The sequence below is a fragment of the Chrysochloris asiatica genome, unplaced genomic scaffold (assembly GCF_000296735.1).
Source record: "Chrysochloris asiatica unplaced genomic scaffold, ChrAsi1.0 scaffold00037, whole genome shotgun sequence".
NCBI lineage: Eukaryota > Metazoa > Chordata > Mammalia > Afrosoricida > Chrysochloridae > Chrysochloris > Chrysochloris asiatica.
The window spans coordinates 20,910,441-20,931,276 of NW_006408555.1; the positions used below are offsets into that span (position 1 = coordinate 20,910,441).

At 40.5% G+C, this 20,836-nt stretch overlaps 1 protein-coding gene across 1 annotated transcript in view; it reads right to left on the reverse strand.

The window, feature by feature from the left end:
• Positions 1-20,836, reverse strand: part of WWP2 (WW domain containing E3 ubiquitin protein ligase 2) — a 185,585-nt gene that overhangs the window by 62,470 nt on the left and 102,279 nt on the right. The window contains exon 7 of the mRNA XM_006860202.1: positions 10,006-10,133. Within this exon, the coding sequence (XP_006860264.1) occupies positions 10,006-10,133 (128 nt within the window). The remainder of the gene's footprint in view (positions 1-10,005; positions 10,134-20,836) is intronic.

Sequence of the window (20,836 nt, forward strand, 5' to 3'; positions counted from 1 at the left end):
GATAAGGGATTTTTAAAAATTATATTTAGGAACCTTCGATAGATTGAGAGAAAGATCGAGGAAAGCAAGAACACAAAAATACTTCCGAGGATTTCAGGAAAATATGATAATTAAAAACTGCAAACCATATAAAAACAGCAACTAGAAAGCCAGAAGATTAATACTAAAGTTTCAGTAACAGATGGCACAGTGAAAGGAAAAAGGAGTAGGACTGAATCCATGGAATGCCAAATTACTGAGCTTGGAAAAAAAAGAAAACTCTCAATATTCATCTGTTAGAGGAACAATCGGAAAAAAGAAATAAAAAAATCTGAAGAAAGCCTAAGATTTATGTGGGACATTATCAAGAAGAGTCTATTGATAAAATATTAAATGATGCAGAAAGAATTAAAAGAAGATGGAAAGAAAACACAGTCACTGTATGAAAAAGAAATGACTGATGTGCCTTCAAGAGGTGGTACATGATCAAGAACTACTAATACTTAATGAAGTTGCACTGAAGACACTGGAGAAAACAAGTCTTCACGAATTGACAAAATACTGATCGAGATCTTCAATGAACTGATGCAGCACTGAAGGCCTCACTCATCTAGACCAAGAAACTTGGAAGACTACTATCTGACCAACTGATTGGAAGCTATCCATATCTGTGCTCAGTGACCCAATGGAATACAGAACTCACTGAACAATTTCATTAATATCACACGTAAGTAAAATTTTACTGAAGATGATTCTAAAACAGTTTTAATAGTACACTGACAGGGAACTGCCAGAAATTCCAGCTGAATTCAGAAGAGGACATGGAAATAGGGAGAGTACTGCTGACCTCAGATGGATCTTGGCTGAAAGCAAAGAATACTAGGAAGATGTTTACTTGTGCTTCACTGACTACACATAAAGGCTTTTGACTGTGTAAATCATGACAAACTCTGGATCACATTGCGCAGAATGAGTATTCCAGAACGTTTAACAATGCTTCTACATCACCTGTATATAGGCCATGAGGAAGATGTTCAAACGGAATAAGGGGATAATGAATAGATTATAATCAGAAAAGGTGTGCCAGGATTGTATACTTTGATCATACATATTCAATCTGTACACTTGAGCAAATAATCCAAAATTCTGTATTGTATGAAGATTAATGAGGCATCAGAATTGGAAGAAGACTCACTAACAACCTGCACTATACAGAGTATACAACCTTGTTTACTGAAAAGCGAAGAGGACTTAAAATATTAACTGATGAAGATCAAAGACTGCAGCCTTTGATATGGGTTGCACCTCAATGTAAAGAAAATAAAAATCTTCACAACTAAATCAGTAAATAACATCATAATAAATGGAAAAAAGACTGAAGTTGTTAAAGACTTAATTGTGCTTGGATACACAATCAACACTCATGGAAGCAGCAGTCAAGAAATCAAAAGATAAATTTTCATTGGCTGAAAAGACCTATTTAAACTGTTCAAGGGCAAAGATATCAATTGGAGAACTAAGGTGCATCTGACCCAAGTCATGGTATTTTCAATTGCCTCATATGCATGTGAAAGATGGATAATGAATAAGGAAGACCATAAAAGAAGCAATGCATTTCAATTATGGTGTTAGAGAAAAATTTTTAAAGTACCATAGAGTGCCAGAAGAACAAACAAATCTGTGTTGGAAAAAATATAACCAGAATGCTCCTTAGAAGCCAGGATGGCACGATGTCATCTCTCTACTCAGACATATTATCAAGAGGGACCAGTCCCTGGAGAAGGACATTATGCTTGGGAAAGTGGAGGGTCATTGAAAAAGAGGAAGACCCCCAACAAGATGACTGAGCTGCTCCAAGCTGATGAACTTAACCTATGCAATTGTGAGGCTGGTGCAGACCCGGGCAGTGTTATGTTCTGCTGTGCACAGGGTTGTTAAGATTCAGAACTGACTCAGTGACACCTAGCAATAACAACAGCAAGTCAGGAGGACTAACTTACGAGTGATTGCAGTTCCAGAACAGGAAGAGACCAAAAAAATAGAGAAAACTGTCTAAGAGTTTTTAGATGCAAATCTCCCTAATAATATGAAAGACAAGAAGATAGACACTTAAGAAGTTAAACAAACTCCAAACAGGATAGACCCCAAAAGATAGTCACTAAAACATATTATAATCAAACTTTTCAAACTTAAGACAAGGAAGGAATCCTAGGAACAGTCTAGGATTACCTACAAAGGAGAACTAACAAGACTAAACTCTGATACCAAACATAGTCCGAAGACTAGCCTAGACCTAGTCATAGTCCTAACCCTAACTCCTTAACCCTCCTGTTGCTGTTAAGTTTCATCACCCTACCTGAAAAAACCAAACTAGGGGGATTAAAGAAAATGGAGGAATTAAAGAAAAATTTCATAATCTCAAAGTGAAGAAGATTTTTTTGAAGTACCACATAAACTCTAGAAGTCATCAAAGATTTATGGGTTCAATTACATTAAAACGAAAAATTTCTATATAGCAAAAAACACCATAAGCAAAGTTGAAAAAAAAAAAAAAAAACACAAGACACTGGGAACCATTATTACCAACTCTCCTATTACAGGAGTTTCTGCTGTTGCTAGGTGCGGTCCAGTTGGTTCCGGCTCCTAGCAGGCCTCCTCAGAACAGAAAGCAGTACTGTCTGGTCCTCACCATCCTCACAATGGCTGTGCCGTTTGAGCCCCCTGCTGCTACCACTCTGTCAATTCACCTCGCGGGGGAGCTTCCTCTTTTTCAATGACCCCCACTTTCCCTATGTTCTTCTCCAGGAGTCCCTCCTAACAACATCTGACATCATGAAACTGGGCAAATAGCATATTTTTCAACCTCTTTTTTGAAAACAGATTATAAGGCAGAGACTCATACTTCTTTACGTTGTCCATATTATTGAGCAAAAATGGCACTTGATAAATATTTTTTCAGTACAGACTAACTTACTAAATAAACTTAATAATAGATCAAAAGAATGATATCTGAAATAAAACTACCTGAAACGTGTACAACACTATTATTTAAAAAGCAGGTTCTTTTAAAAAAATATATATTAAATATTTGATTTGGGGATAATTTTGGATTTATAGAAAAGTTACAAAGACAGCGTGCCCTTCACCCCGTTTCTCCTTCTGCCATGCTACACAACAAGAACATACTGTCAAAGTGAAAAAAAAATAACACTAGCTAGCACATTACTACCAGCTAAACTCCTGATTTTATTTGGATGTATCTACTTTTCCAACACTGTCTTCTTCCTTGTCTAAAACCCAATTCAGGACTTCCCCCATTGCCTTTGCCAATTTCACTTTCATTGGCTCAGTCACCCTCCCAGTGTCCTATAAGGAAGACTTTTATTATTCCATTAAAACAGACATACCACTAAGAGAGGCTCAGTGGTCTTGTGAAAGCAGATGGGGATAGGATTCTTTTGATTCCATAATGAGTAACTGTTACCATGATTAACTGTAATTGTCACAGTTGTAAAGTTAGAAGATGTGCTATAAAAAGGGGGGTGTAGTTAATTTTACATTCCAGGAACAGAGGACCTTAGGACCATCAAGAGAGCATGAGCAGAACATGGGACCCTAACCAGAGAAGCAGCGATACCAGAGATGGAGGCAGAGGTGACGGCCTGGAGAGATAAAGCAGCTGAGGACTCTTGTTTTTGTTGTTGTTAGGTGTCATCGAGTTGGTACTGACTCATAGTGACCTTATGCACAGCAGAACGAAACACTGCCCGATCCTGGGCCAACCTCACTACTGTTGCCACACTTGAGCCCATCGATGCTGCCAGTTGGCCAATCCATCTTGTTGGGGGTCTTCTTCTTTTTCTCTGATCCTCCAACTTACCAAACATGATATCCTTCTCCAGCGTATGGTCCCTTCTGACAATATGTCTGAGTCTGTACGAGAGACAAAGTCTGGCCATCTTGGTCTCTAAGGAGAACTCTGGCTGTACTTTTTCCAAGTGATCTATTGGTTCTTTTGGCAGCCCATGGCACTTTCAGTATTCTCCTCCAACACTGTCACTCAAATGAGTCAATTCTTCTAGGACTCTAGGCTATGGAAAGAGAAAGGCTGAGTGCTGGCGGCCAGGAGGTTGGCTTGTCAAATGTGCCCTTTGGTTGTTTTAACGATTATACATTCCTGAGTGGTTTTGTGTATGTCAAAAAAAGAAAAAATCAGGGAATAGAGGCAAATACTGTTGACCAACAATGCATCGGTGCATGGAGGGGATTGTAATCATTGCAATGAAACAAAATGATTGGTTGAGTGCAAAACTGAGAGACACTCAATATAGTGAACACAAAACAGAAATGGTACTCAAATCCTATAGGGCAGAACAGAACACTAAACGGTAAAGACAATTCTCTGCGTGTTATGGATGGAAGTGAGGATAGGAAGAAGAGGAAGTGAGCCAGGTACCAAGAGGAGAGGGTAAATAGGTAAAACAGCAGTTGAATGCCCTCTGGCTTCTGCATTTGCAGTATGTTACAAGGCTCTCTCTGTGATGCTGGTGAAATATCCTAACTTTATGAATCAGATATTCATTCAGAACTAAGACATACTCTAGTCACAGCCAAAAAAAGATCAGGAATTGGAAATTCTTCCTCTTAATTCTAGACACAGTGCCAATTCACTGTGTGTTCCAAGATCCTTAGGGTGTGTGTGGTGGAGCGCAGACTACCGGTGAACACACAGATCTTTTCAGCCTTGACACTTGGGCATGTAGAAGGCAATAGAGCCTTTGTGAAGGTCAGCTTGGAACATATGTTCCACAGTGAAGTCAGTCATCGAAGCAGCTGCACTTCAATGCAGTGGGGCCAGTCACTTCTTCACAAGAGCAGCCAAACTAGAAAAATAATTAATATGGCCCAGTTCTCTGCCATTGAGTTGATTCCGACTCATATCGACCTTACATAGGGTCTTTAGCAGAGTAGACAGCCTCATCTTTCTCCCGAGGAGAAACTGGTGGGTTTGAACTCCCAATCTTGCAGTAAGCAGTCTAGTGTTTATCCTACAGTGCCACAATGGAGTGTATATATATATATAATTAAATTACGTGGGAATAAAGGAAAGTCCAAAGGGAAAAAAGCTAGCCCTGATGTGGCGCTGTAGGATAAACGCTGGACTGCTAACCACAAGGTCTGCAGTTCAAACTCACTAACCACTCCCAGAAACCCTATATAGGGTTGCTAAGAGTCAAAACTGACTCAGTGGCACTTAACAACAACAAATATGACAAGATAGGAAGTCAAACTTTTCCCGCCCACCAATATATTTTGTGGTTAGGTGCCCTCGAATCAATTCCCACTCAGCAGTTCCAGAGCAACACTGCTGCAGTCAGTGTGCTAATCCATCTCAGTGAGCTGTTGTTGGTAAATACCAGCGAGTTGGTTCTCACTCATCCACCCTGTGTAGGGTTTTCAAGCCTATAAATCTTTGTGGGAGCAGAAACTTCACCTTTATCCCACAGAGTGGCTGGTGGGCTTGTACTGCCTACGTTGTAGTTTAATCTACAGAACCAGAGTCTTCTTCTCTTTTGCAGACCCTTCTCCAGGGACCGAGCCCTCCTGTTAACATGTCCAAAGCACATGAGACAGTCTCCCCATCCTGGCTTCTAGAGAGAACCTGGTGATACTTCTTCCAAAGAAGATTTGTTCGTTCTTCTGGCAATCCATGGCACTTTTAATATTCTTCCCCAACATCATAACTCAAAACCATTAAATCTTCTTCAGTCGTCCTTATTCATCATCCAGCTTTTGCATGCATGCTTACAAGGCAACTGAAAATACCAGGATCTGAGTCAGGAGCATCTTACTACTTAAACTGACATTTTTGCTTTTTAACACTTTAAAGAAGTCTTTTACAGCAGACTGCCCAATTCAATATGTCCTTTGATTTATACAATTAGATGAATGCAATTCCCATTTACATTCTACCACGCTTCTAAGAATTAAAGTCTGAAATTGGTTTAGAAAATGTATAAGCTACCAAAAGAGCATTATGGAGAAGTATTATGGTAACACAGGAGTAGAGCTTTCACACAGACAGAAAACATCATCTAATGTGCCAACAATAAAAAGCAGACTGGCACAAAATCAGAAACAAACAAATGGAATGAGTAAAGAATTCTGAAAGAAATTCTCACTACATATAAGAATGGGACATGTGATACATACTAAGTAAAATCACAGTGAGAAAAGAAACTAACGCTTCTGAGATGATGTTGTTGTTGTTGTTGTTGTTGTTAAGTGCCGTCGAGTCGGTTCCGACCCATAGCGACCCTGTACAGGGTTTCCGAGGGTGTAAATCCTTACGGGAGTAGAAAGCCTCATCTTCCTGATAAAGAGGAGAACCCATTCAGGTTCAGCACTCAGTGTGTGTGTGTGTACGTGTGTGAGAGAGAGACAGAGGGAAAGAGAAATATTCCAGTAGAAATGCTTAGTTTTGTCTTTTCTTTAATCACATCATGCAAAAAACAGTAGGAGAAAACAGACTAATGTATCCCATCTACAGAAAACAAGAATACATTTTTAAAGCCAAAAGGTAGACTAACACATTTCTTTAAGTTCTGGCATAATTATTTTTAAATTTTTTAACACCCCTCCCTTTTTTTTTCCTCACAAAAGCCTTAGAAAATAAGATGAAATGCAAAACAATGATACAGCCAGAAACGTTACATCATAAATACAGCAGATAAAAAGTTTACCTAAAATATATCAGCTTTTATAAATCAATAAAATAAACTTCTAAATCTCTAAAGGACAAACAAACACTACAAAAAAGAGTCTCACAAGACAAGCAGCTAGAAATTGAAGAAATGGACTTAAGTGCTGAGATGGCACTGAATACCTGTTAGCAAAAATGATAAAGCAATTTTTCACAGGCTGTAGGGGAAAATGAGCCTCATGGACCAGTTTGTGAAAAGTTTCCACTGCTTGCTTTAGGATGTATGTTACACTGATTCATTTGGAAAGCAAACTGATAATACACATTAAATCTCATCTTTAAACAAATATTACTCTTTAACTTACTCATCCTAAGGAGAAACAAAGCTATATGCAAAGGTGCTTGCTGTAGGATTTTTTTAACATATAAATGGGAAATGCACAAGAATTGAGGAATGGTTAAAGGGTTATGGTACAATAACTAAGAAATCGTATTGGTGGTGGTGTTAAGTACCATCAAGTCGGTAACCACTCATAGCAACAACCGAGGACTAACTGGTGAGTTTGAAACAACAACTTTCCAGTTAGCAATCCAATTCTGTCCTACAATGCCACACCAGAAACAGTATGGGACCACAAAAAAAGGAGAAACATGAAGAGTACATAAATACATGGAAATGTGTATAAGAAAAAAATACATAATACCATACAATTATGACTATGAAATTATTCATAATAATAAGTTGACTTCAACTGATATTATGCCAAACATTCTGCATGTTTCTATAACTTATTCCCGTTATAATCCTATGAGATATATACTCATGCCTTAATTTTACAAGTGAGAAAACTAAGGCTCAGAAAGTCACTTGGGCAGGGTCTAAACTAGTTAAGTGGGGAGTCAGGATCTGAGTGCAGTCAGATCCCCACTTAAGTGCAAGGAAATAATATTTAAGAAAGGAATCAGAGATGCAATATTATGGGTTAACATTTTCAATTAAAAAAAAAAATTAGAAAGTAAATCATTCCACACAAGGCCCAATTTAGTGCTACACCATGAGTCTATTTCGCTATTCTGCCACTTCTAAGACTTAGGAATATAGTATTTATACAGACAGGCTGCCATTCACTTTCATTTTATGAAAATGGGTACTTTGTGACAACATGAAAAAAAAAACACCTGGAACTTGGTGCCATTTTCCTCCAAATGTCTTTTTCAAATTTAACTGCAGAGCATGGCCAAAAAGGCTAGCTAAATAAATCTTGTAGCTCTGTGAAAACATTTCCTGGAGGCACGGATCACTACCACCACCACCTTGGCACTGGGCCTCACAGTTCTAGGAGCAGAATACTGGGGGTGAAACTGTTTACATCCACAGCCTCAGATGCCCTTCTAGACCTGGGCTTCTGCCTGCTCCCCAAAGTGAAGGTGAGGTCTTTCTGTACCCTTTGGGAAGACATAAAAGAAGCTATGATGTCCAGGCTGTCTGTGAAGTCAAGATAAACTATCATCACAGCAGAGAGGGGAGAGCTGGAGGCCAAGGTATTAGTATACTAACAAACAAAAATACAACCACTCTAAAATACAACTCCTGCCCTTCACAGGTGGGTTTCATAAGCCATTTGGGCATCCAGATACACCGCCATAAAACATTTCCAAGGCAGTCTGAGATTAGAGACACCTGGCTTTCTGAAGACATGCATGGCACCTGCCCTATCTGCTAGACCACACTGTTACTGGAGACAACCACATTATACAAAGGTACCTAAAAATAAATGCAGGGGAAACAGATCTGATCAAATGCCTACGAAGAGTGACTTCAAGACCATCACCATAGAAAGTCAATTTACCTATAGCTTTTATAAGAAAACCCAATATCGCAGTAATGTTGGCTTCAGGAAGAATAAAGTGGTAGGTCACTCAGCCATGGCAGCCAGGAAACAACTGGTTCCAAAAAGCTCGTTTTCCCTTTCCAATTTGCACATGTTGGCCTTTTCCCACAAGACTTATTTTTCTACGAGAAGTCTGTTTACTGGTGTTCACAGAGCTGCATACAATTCTCTATAACAATCTCCACAGCGGTCGCTTTGCTGTCTCCTTCACACAGATGGGAAGCCCCAGACAAGCGATGACTAGCTCTAGCAAGAAAATCTTCACACAGTGGCTGGTACCGGAGTTAGTTCCATGTGGGATAAGACAGCACCTTCTACTACTCCTCACCTCCAGCTCATCAATTCCTCAGGCAGACCCCAAACTCTACGAAGAAAGTCAGGCTGTGATTCTCACCGTGAGCCTTGCAGGACACTGCATGCCACAGTCTACGGCAGGCTTTAGAATGATCCAGTCATGACTTTTAAATAAGCTACCAAGGGGTTCTAAAGCCTCCATACAGTGCTGCTATAGAAATGCCAGTTTTTATAGAGACACTCAAAGCCAGCTCGTCTATTCAGTGACTCTGTCACGGGTCAGTAGCGGTGTCACTGCTGTGCCAGATTCCTCCTCCTCCAGGCCAAACCTGTGCTCACACGTATCTACACAATTATTTCAATGTTGATTGCATTTAAATGTCTGTCCGTACCATCTACAACCTGTTAAAACATCTTGGTCCTCTCCTGACTGTCCCAAATGAAGATAAATTACCAAATGACCAGTACTCACTTCAAGGTCAGAAACACGAATGTTTTTATTCTTTTCTTTCTTTCTTTCCTTCTTTCAAATTCAACATTATTCTAACGAGACAGAGGGAAAGTGTAGAAAAACAGCCATGTTTTGAGGCAGGTCTTTCCTTTCCCAGTTAGGGGTAAGCAGAGCTAACTGTTGACTCTCATGTGAGACCCTCTTGAGAACAGCCACAGTACAACCACTACTGCTGGTCTGGCGGTCAGACCCCAACCCAGCCAAGAGCGCCACCGTGTTTTTAACTCTGCTCTTAGCAATAACATGGTTTTCTTTTCCAAGACTGATGTTTTCCATAAATTAAGGAGGCAGAAAATGTGTCATATATGAGTAAGATACTCTCCCTGAATGAAATCCAATGTTGATAAGATATGACAACTGAAGTAACATAAAGCTACTTGAAGTAACATGAAGAATAGCCTTGGTCATACAGAATAAGCCAGAGATTTAAACAAAACATAACTGGGTCAAACTGGAAAATTGTTGGATTCCAACTCATTTTCATAGTGGAGTGTTCCCTCACCTGCCCTATATTCTGACATAGTCAGACTCATGTTCTCTCACTGGCAACAAAGCTCCAACTCCACGTTACAAGAGGTTCACAGTCAGAGCTTTAGTTCAGGCTGGCACTCTGTGTTGTCACTCACCTGTGCCATTGGGCAAGCCACTGTGGCTGGGGTTCTTGACGGGCTGGCGGTGCCGGTTCCTAGTACAGGGGCTCTGCTCACTGGATCCTGTGGTTGTTCTGGCTGAACCACCTGAATGTCTGTGCGTCCTATGGGTTCAAAGTATAGAGCAGACAGACATAAGTCACTGGGGAAAAGAAGAGTATTCTACCTAAGTCACTATATTCTCTCGTGCACTATTTATTGAAAACAAGACCTATTAATAGTCTCTGATTCAACAGAACCTGGCTCCAAACCAAGAGATTCAGGTAAGGTCCCTTTCTGGAAAAAGCACAGAAGGCAACGTTTTTGTAAATTTTTCCACCTGAAGTAAACAAATCCAGAATGAATTTCTCCTACATCTAAAATATTGGCAAAATATCATGTAATGATCACATTATTTTTACTGGGCTAAGATGTCAGAAATAAACAAGAATCATTGGACAGGCTACAGATGAAATATTTCTTCCACTGGGCAAAAAGAGTCCAAAACTATCCAAATCAATTTTCTCTACAACTAGTAAAGCACTTCCCTTGAGAACAGAAGTCAAAGGTATTAAACAACTTAAGTCACTGTGTATGTTAACGTGTTTTATCTAGAAAGGATGACTAGAGCAGACTTAACAGTCCATCCAAGTAAATGAAGAACAATGCATAAATGGATCTACCACACAAAGAAAACAGTGGGAGCTTGAGAGAACACAAGGCAACAGGCAGTAAGCATTCTCAAGAGCCTTTTGTGGCTTGCCAACATTCACTCACTAAAGATGTGTAACCCTTGCTGCTCTTCAGCTCATCTGTTTCCTCAAAGAAGATGATTCTACTCCTTTCTCTTTGCTACTTTTCAACAGTGAGATGACTTCAATATGATCCACTGAAGGGAAGTGTATCCGTCTCCAAGTAAAGAAACAGAGGCCCAGAGAAAAAATTATACATATGAGATAGGGCAGTGAGCATAACAACAACAATTAAAATAATAATAATGACAAAGGTCTTGTGATACAATAGTGAATAATTGTTATCAGGACTGATTGCGAGGGTTGGAAATGTAAAGGTAGACGTTTTGTAGCAAGGAGGCGAGTGATTAACTTTACAGTCTAGGAGCGGAGGTCCCTGGGACCATCAAGGGAGAAGAGCGGAGAGCAGGACCCTACCCAGAGAAGCAGTGATGCCTGAGATGGAGGCAGAGATGACATGGAGAGATGGAGCAGCTGGGGACTTTAGACACAGAGAGGGCAAGGGGCTGTGTGCTGATGACCGGGGGCAGGCTTGTAATGTATACCCTTTGGTTGGTTGATGATGCATGGAGGGGACTGTAACCATGGCAATGAAATGATATACAATAGGATGAATGTAAAGTTAATGTTCTCCCATGTAAACTATCACATAATTCACAATAAAACATGAAAATAATAATAATAATAATGACAAAGGAAATATACAAGTGGTTCAACAGTTAGGCTCTAGACTGCTAACCAAAAGGTTGACGGTTCAAGTGCTACCAGTGGCTCCATGGGATAGAGATCTGCTCCCATAAAGATTACAGCCAAGAACACCCTATGGGGCAGTTCGATTCTGTACATGGGGGCACTATAAGTAGAAAATCAATTCAACGGCATCTAACAACATGGAAGTAAATAATTTTCATTGAGCTGTAATTTACATTCCAGGCACTGTGTTATGTACTTTACAAATAAGGCTTCAAAAAGTTCATGGAAAAAAGTTGAGTGAAAAACTAATGGAATTTTTCCAAAAGCCAAAACCAAAAAAGGAGAAGCCCCCTTGTACATTATCTCATTGGATATGGCAGGCCGAGAGGGGGGTCAATACTGCTGTTCTTGGGTGCTGTTGAGTCAGTTCCAATTCACAGCACCCCCAAGTCACCAGAAGGCCTTCTAGGATGCGATCTTTACAGAAGCAAATTGTCAGGGCTCTTCTCCTTTTGGTCAAGCACTTATCTGTAGCACCACCAGGGCTCCTTAGCTTACCATAATCAGCCCCTTTTTCCAAATGAGAAAACAGACACAGAGAAGGCCTACAGAAAGCAAGCGATGAAGTAGAGATTCCAATCCAGGCAGTCTGACTTCAAAGGCCCAAGCTCTCCGGCTGGGGAATGAAGGAAAGAAGCCTAGACCGACAATGACTGACTCCCAGGCTGTTCTTCCACCATCACGCGGCCAACGGAGGCATGAAGACCAATAGTAGCATGTTCTTCCATAAAGAGGGTCTACATTCACAAGAACATCCCTGTGAGTGAGACTCTTGGCCCGAATGTTGGGAAAAGCCTACAGTAGAAGTAAGGCGCTTCCTAGACGAACAGGAACTGCCTCCACCACCTTCCTTCTCTAGTGCAAGAAACAGATTTTTCTGGAAAGTGGGCATAAACCAAAATGTTATTAACAGGGGTTATCTTTAGATAATGAAAATATGGAGACTTGACGGAACTGTGGGTTAACCGTCAGGCCACTAACTCAAAGTCTGGTGTTTCAAACCTATTAGCTGCTCGCTGCGGGGGGAAGAAGATGAAGCGGTCTGCCTCTGTAAACACTGAATCTCAGAAACCCTATGCGACACGTGTGTTCTACTCAACTCACTAGGAGCTAGAAACGACTCCACAGCAGTTGGATAAGAATATGAAAACCTTTAACTTTTTACTTTTGTGCCTGGCTAGACTTTTCTCACTGTTCTACCTTGAGCTTGTATGCTTTTGAGTTAGGAAAATAAAAACATACACTACTCCTTTACAAAGAAATTAAAACCGGTGTTTTATGAACCAAGACTGAAAAAGAAGCAGGAGAGGACCGTGGCATACTTCATACTTACAGACTGCGTGGCAGACGAAGGCGGATAGAGGGGACAGCTGAACTATGGAAATAAAGATTTAATCTGCACTCTCTTTTTCCATTTTACTTTTTCCCTGAACTAATTTCATAAATCAACGCTGTCAGCCACACCTCAGTCAAAGAAAAATATTTCAAAGTCCCCACTTCATGGGAAGAAATGTTAGTATTAAGCACTTTACCACAACTCCTCATCGAAAGCAGAACAAGCACAAACCTGTTCCAAAGGGAAAGATGGTCTATGTGTTGAGGGCAGAGTGCTCGAGAGAGATAAAAGTGGTTACAAGAAGGTTTATTTCAGCCAAGAATCCCCTTAAAAGGACAAAAAGAGTCTCTGGTGTGGTGCAGTCAGGCCGCAGCAGAGGGCTGTACCCCATCAGGCCACGTGGGCAGCACAGAAAATGCAATATCAATCCTGTCACAAGCATGGGCTCTGACAAGTCCATAATTACTTCCAGTCACCCGGGCTCCTTGTCCCTCTGCAGAGCAGCTGGGCATGACAACTCTTCTGGCTCCGTGGCTCCTGCCTCCCTTCCCCAAAAGGGCCTGCATCCCAGTTGAGAAGGAATACTTTCAGAAACGTTTAACCACTAATGAGAGCAGCTCACCCTGAATGACAGGCTGGAGCGGTGCCGGGATTAGCCTGCAAAGCAGGGGCAGCTGGGAGCACTTTGTATGAAATGCTGCCTCCCTGCCTGTGGCCAAATGCCACCCCCAAGCCACACCCCCACATGTACCCTTTCCCCAGATTCTTCCCTTGCCCGAAATCTGGAGTTTCCAGGGGGTTTGGAGGGGTTTTTTTGTGTGTGTGTGTTGTTGTTGTTGTTTTAAACTCCAGTATTAACTTTAAATCAAGAGAATGCCTCAACATTTGAGGAAAACCTCTTCATCAGTTTTTGCTCTTGGAGGAATCACTGAACCCTTAAATGATGGAGCATCGTGATTAAAAGCTGGCCCACATGCTGAAACCGCACACCATAGACCAGAATAGTAGCAGGACAAATGTGGGGTAATAGCGTGGGGATGAGCTGGGCTCCACCATGAACAGCCTGGCTTCAGCTCTGCCAATGATTTCAACCTTGGCCTGAGCCTACCACTGATTGAGGGTGAGGGTGAGCATGGCCTTTGGAGCAGTCCGAAGAGGACGGAATGATAATGCCAATCAGGCCAAACGCCACAAATGGTTTCTAGGTACCTACCACTCCACAGCACATAACAACAACAACAACGAAACTCCCCCAAATCCAAATCCGTTGCTGTTGAATGGTTTCTGACTCACAGTGATCCCATAAGCAGAGCAAAACTACCCTAGGGGGATTTTACCAGAGCAGACTGACTGCCGTATCTGTCTCCAGAGGAGAAGCTGCTGGTTCCAATTACCGACTTTGTGGGGCGCAGCCCAGTGTCTAATCACTGCGCCACCAGGGGACGTCGCTACAGAATTTTAACTCAGAGAATGGGTACTTCCTCAGAGATTAAGGGCTCCCTCAGGATAGGCAGACAAGAGCAGGGCCCTGAAAGCAGTTCTGATGCCGATGAGGTCCCTAGAGACAGACTGTTGGCTGTCCCTTGGCATTCAAAACTCTGACCTTCTCAGCTGCACCCTGACTGCCAGAGCATGCTTCCCATCCTTCATGAAGGCCTACTAAGAATTTCTGTCAGCAGTCATTTTCTGAATGCTAGCCCTATTCTTGTGTGGCACTGTAGGACAAACGGTTTGAACTGTAAAGTTGGCAGTTCAAATACACCAGCCCCTCTTTGGAAACCCTATACAAGACTGCGACGAGTCGGAACTGACTCAATGGCACTTAACAACAGCGAGAACAAAAACAAATCCTTTTCTGCCTCCACTAGTCTGTCAGCTTGTTATACTATGGTGACCTGCAATACTATAGGCTATGCCACAGGTATTTTAAATACCAGCAGTGTCACCCATGGTGGACAGGTTTCAGCTGAGCTTCGAGTCTTAAGAAAGACAATAAAGAAGGAGAGATAAACTACTATTCAATGTTCAGCCACTGAAAACCTTAGGATTAGCAGTGGAACGCTATCTCATATAGCACCAGAAGATAAGAACAGTATGAACAGGACCAGAATAGTATCAGATAGAGTGTTTGAAGATAAGGAACTCAAAGTATTATTGGGGAAGAGCTAGCTGCCTCCTCAAAGTAGTGTTGACCGTGATGACACAAACGGAGTAAATCTTTCAGCACCTTCATTTGCTGATGGGGTACAACACAAAATGAGGAGACACAGGTGTAAACTTCCATTATTAATCAGAACATGGAATACATAAAGTATGAACTGAGGAAAACTGGAAGCTGTCAAAGACGTAATGGAACACATAAATATCGATATCCTAGGAATCTGTGAGCTAAAATGGACTGTTGTTGGCCATTTTGAATCTGACAATTACTTCTTTTACCATGCCTGGAATGACAAATTAAAGAGAAAATGTGAATACATCATCACAAAGAACGTTTCAAGACCTATTTGAAGTACAATGCTGTCGGTGATAGGATAATATCCGTACACCTATAAAGAAGACGAAGGAGCTCTGGTAGCATAGTGGTTACGAGTTGGGCTACTAACCTCAAGGTCAGCAGTTCAAAACTACTAGCAGTTCCACGGAAGAAAGATGAGGCTTTCTGCTCCTATAAAGATTTATAGCCTAGGAAACCCTATATAGGGTCACTATGAGTTGGAACTGACTCCACAGCACATAACCACCACCACCACCACAAGGAAGACCAGTTAATACCACTATTATAAAAAATTTACACACCAACAACTAAAGCCACTGATGATGAAATTGAAGAATTCTACCAACTTTTTCAATCTGAAATCTATCACACATGCAATCAAGATGTATTGATAAATACTGGTGCTTAGAATGCAAAGGTTGAAAACAAAGATGAAGGATCAGTAGATGGAAAACATGGCCTTGGTGATAGAAATGATACTGAAGATCACATGATAGAATTTTGCAAGACCAATGACTTCTTCATAGCAAATACCTTTTTAAAACAACATAAACAACAACTATACCTCACTTGCTGGTATATACAAAGAAATCAAATTGATTCTTTCCACATCTGTGGAAAGAGATGGTGAAAAGCTCCATATCATCAGCCAAAACAAGGCCAGAGGCAGATTATGGAATAATTCATCAAGTGCTCATATGCAAGTTCAGGAAAAAGCTGAAGAAAAATAAAACAATTCCACAAGAGCCAAAATATGACCTTGAACATATTCAACTTGAATTAAGACATCATCTCAAGAAGAGATTTGATGCACTGGACACAAAAGACCTAAGACCAGAAGAGTTGTAAGATGACATCAAGAACATCATAGGTCATTAAGGTCATTAAGAAGACAGGAAAGATGGAAAAGACCAAAATGGGTATCAGAAGAGACTCTGAAACTTGCTCTCCAGCAGAGATGCTTAAGCAAGTGGAAGAAAGGAGGAGGTAAGAGAGCTGAACACAAAATTTTAAAGGCAGTTTGAGAACACAAAGTCAAGTATTATGATGAAATGTGCAAAGACCTGGAGTTAGAAAAGTAAAAGGGAAGAGCACACTCTGCATTTCGCAAGCTGAAAGAAATGAAGAAACAACTCAAGCTTCGACTTGCAATAATGAAGGATTCTATGGACAAAATATTGAATGTTGCAAGAAGCATCAAAGAAGATGGAAGGAAGACAAAGTCACTGTACCAAAAAGAAGTGGTTGATGCTCAGTCATTTCAACAGGTACCATGTGATCAAGAGTCAATGGTACTGAAGGAAGAAGTCCAAGGTGCACTGAAGGCACTGACAAGAACAAGGATCCAGGAATTGATGGATACAAACTGAAATCTTCCAACAAAATGATGCAGTATTGGAAGCAGAAGCACTCATTCATATAAGCCAAGAAATCTGGAGACAGCTACCTGGGAAACTGAGTGGAAGAGATCCATATTTGTGCCCCTTCCAAAGACCGATGACGCAAAGGAATGCAAAAATTATTGGACCATATCATTAATATCACACGCAAGTAAATTTTTGCTAAAGATAATGCAAAAACAGCTGCAACAGCACATTGACAGGGAACTGCCAGAGGTTCAAGATAGATTCAGAGAAGGACGTGGAATGAGAGATATCATTGCTGACATCAGATGATCTTGGCTGAAAGCAGAGAATACCAGAAAGATGTTTGCCTGTGCCTTATGGACTATGCAAAGACTTTCAACTGTGGGGATCATGCCAAGCTATGGATAACATTGCAAAGAATGGATATTCCAGAACATTTGTTTGTGCTCATGAGAAATCTGTACATAGACCAATAGTCTGTTGTTAGAACAGAATAAGGGGACACTGAATGGTTTAAAATCAGGAAAGGTGTGTGCTAGGGTTATATTCTTTCACCATATGTCTTCAATCTATATGTTGAGCAATTAATCCAAGAAGCTGGATTACATGAAGAATAGGAGGAAGACTCATTAACAATTTGTAATATGCAGATGATACAACCTTGCTTGCTGACAGCTAAGAGGACTTAAAACACTTACTGATGAAGAGCAAAGGCAACAGCCTTCAGTATGGGTTGCACCTCAATGTAAAGAAAACAGAAATCCTTACCACTGGACCAATAAATCACATCATGATATATGGAGAAAAGACTGAAGCTGTTAAAGACATCATTTTACTTGGATCCACTATTAACAATCATGGAAGCAACAGTTAAGAAATCAAACAACACATTGCATTAAGCAAATCTGCTGCACAAGACCTCTTTAAAGTGTTCAAGAGCAAAGATGTCAGTTTGAAAACTAAAGTGTGCCTGATCCAAGTCAAAGTATTTTCAATAGCTGCATATGCATGTGCAAGTTGGACAATGACTACGGAAGACCAGAGAAGAATCGATATATTTGAGTTATGGTGTTGGAGACGAATATTAAAAGTACCATGGACTGCCAAAAGAACAAACAAATCTGTATTGGAAGAAGTACAGCCAGAATGCTCCTTAAAAGAGATGGAGGCAGAGACGATGACGGGGAGATACAGAGTGGCTGGGGACTCTAGACTCAAGGAGGGAGAGGGACTATGTGCTGGAGGCTGGGGGGCTGGCGTGCAGGGTAAACCCTTTGGTTGTTTGAATGGTTATATAGTCCTGAGTGCTTCGGTGTACATCTAAAAAACAAAAACAAAAACAGAGGGATTGGAAGCAAAAGCTGTTGAATTATAATGCATGGAGGAGATTGAAATCATTGCAATGAAATGAAATACAATAGAATGAATACAAAGCTGATGCTCTCCCATGTAAACTATCACTCAATTCACAACAAAAACTTATATATACACATATATACATACATAAATAAAAGGTGTCACAATTCACCAATTGCTTAGGCCAGGGGAAAAAAAAAACAAAACAGTATGGCCAGACTTTGTATCTCATACTTCAGACATATTATCAGGAGGGACTTGTCCCTGGAGAAGGACTTTCTGCTTGGTAAAGTAGAGGGTCAGTAAAAAAGGTGAAGACCCCCAACAAGATGGATTGGCCCAGTGACAGCGGCAATGAGTTCAAGTGTAACAACAATTATAAGGATGGTGCAGGACTGGGCAATGTTTTATTCTGTCAAACTTAAGGTCACTATGAGTTAGAAGCGATTCAATGATAACCTAACAACAACAAGCCCTGTTCTAGGGTTGACGACATAACAGAAAAAGTCCCTGACCTCAAGGAGCTTACATTCCAGTAGAAATGCAGTGATTTGTGATTCTGTTCCAATACAAATTTGCATTGCACCACACAATGAATGCAGTGTGTGGAAGTCCCTTGGATAAGGAGTTCGCCAGCCTTGCTACCCCAGTGAGGCGTTGCTGACTATTGTCACATACACATGTTCATTTGTTTATGTGGAGTCATTTAGAATAAAATACAACTTCGTTTTTGGTGTAACTCAGAAGATAAAATTTCTACCAAATAAAAAGAGGAGCTCAAAATTAGGTAATGGCTGACTGAGCTCCTGGGGACTAGGGCTGAAAATGAAGTGGCCAGCTGGTCTGAAGATCAGGGAGGTGTGCATGAACTCCCAAACTTGCAGTGAGTACCCATTTGACCTAGCTGGGATGGTTAGTTGACCAAAACTCAAACCAACAAAGATATTCAAACCAATGATGATAAAGATGTTTAATATTGAGAACAAGTACAAATGGCTACAAATTTGATGAACTAGACTTTTGTCTACAAATGGAGTGACTCAAATTTCTGACTGGAATGGAAGTATTCTTCATCTCAAAGAACAACCTTGTTTCCTCAGTGTACTGAGTTGAAAGGGATGAGAAATTTAGACACTGACTATCAAAAAAGGGGAGGTGGGCTACAAAGGCATGAAGTGGCTGGCTTATAAACTTTCATGAGTGTGTTTAGCTGAAGAATGAGAGGGAAGACATACAGAGCAGAATGAATAAGAAAACAAGATCCTTCACAATGCTGTCTACAAGAGACATATCAAAAAGATGAAGACAGCCTAAATATCCATCAACAGAAGAGTAGCTAAACAAACTCTGGTCCATACACTCAAGGGACGACCACAAAACACTGAAGCATAATGATGAGTCTGTGAAACACCTCACAACAAGGCTGAACCTGGAGGACATTATTATACTTCGTGAAATGAGTCAATCACAAACGGACAAATATTATATAGACCAATGTTGTAAAAAGACAAAATATAGTTAAAAAAAAAGTTTTATTGATAAAATAAACATTCTATGATGGTTACAGCAGGGGAGGGAAAATTATTCATAGGCTAGAGGGTAAAAAAACACATGATAACATGGATGACAGGGCAAGCAATATACAACAAGAGGGAGTAGCACAAGAAAGACGGTAACGGGAAACACAGGGAGGAATACAAAAGAAAAAATTAACAGAGGTAAATGTTGTTAACTGTTGGTACATGGAGGGGATTGCAAAATAAAGCTAAGTACATAATTTGTTGAATGTAAAACTGATGATCTGCTCTGTAAACTTCTTCACTCAATTCACAATAAAAAGTTAAAAGAAAAAAAAAGTGGTGGCTCATAATTTGAGATCTATAAATTCTGAGCACATTCTGTGGAAACTGATTTTTAAAAGCAGTCTTCAACGGGAACTTTACATTTTCTGGTCTTTCAAAGAAACTGCCAAGACAATTCACAGATTGGGGAGTGGGAAATATTTGCAAAGTACCTATCTGGGAAAAGAACTGTATCCAGAATACAAAGAGAACTCTTAAGTTTTAATAAGAAGAAAAGTACTACAATCCAAGGTTAAAAAAAAAAAAAAGTCAGAATAATTTGAACAGATACTTCACCAGAGAAAATCCTGTTGTTGTTTTTGTTGTTAAGTGCCAGCATTTCACATAGTGCCGGACCCCACAGTAGCCATTCAAGAAACATTTGATGAATGAGTGAAAGAAGAAAGCCTCCAAGTTCAAAAGCAATCTTGGATTTGTAATCTCTAATGGTTTGTATGTTCTTTCCAATCCACTCACTCATCACCACCCCACCATCCTTCTAAAGAGTTGGGCAGTGTCAGATCTACTATCTTCCAGAAAGGCTAATCCAAAACTTCATGCAACATCATTCTCTACTAACAAGGCCTAGGAAAAAGAATTTCATTGCATAAGACTCAGTTCCTGTCCACACATATACTAAAACTGCTGTAGTTTCTAGCACATTCTAACTGGTAAAAACAAGGTGAGTGACTACACATGGCGCTCAACACAAGTAACCTCTGTGGGAGGCAGAGTCCCCAGGCTTGTGACAATTCTCTCACTCCCATGGTTATGAAAGGTAAGCCTGATCTGCTTAAATGCTCCCCTAAAGCAGAGTGCTTTCCCAGCCAGTGGCAGAAGAGGATGGCGGGTAGATTGAAAGTGCAGGGAGCCAGAACTTGATTGGAACTTAATCCAACAGCATTTTAGGAGGTTGTGGAATAATA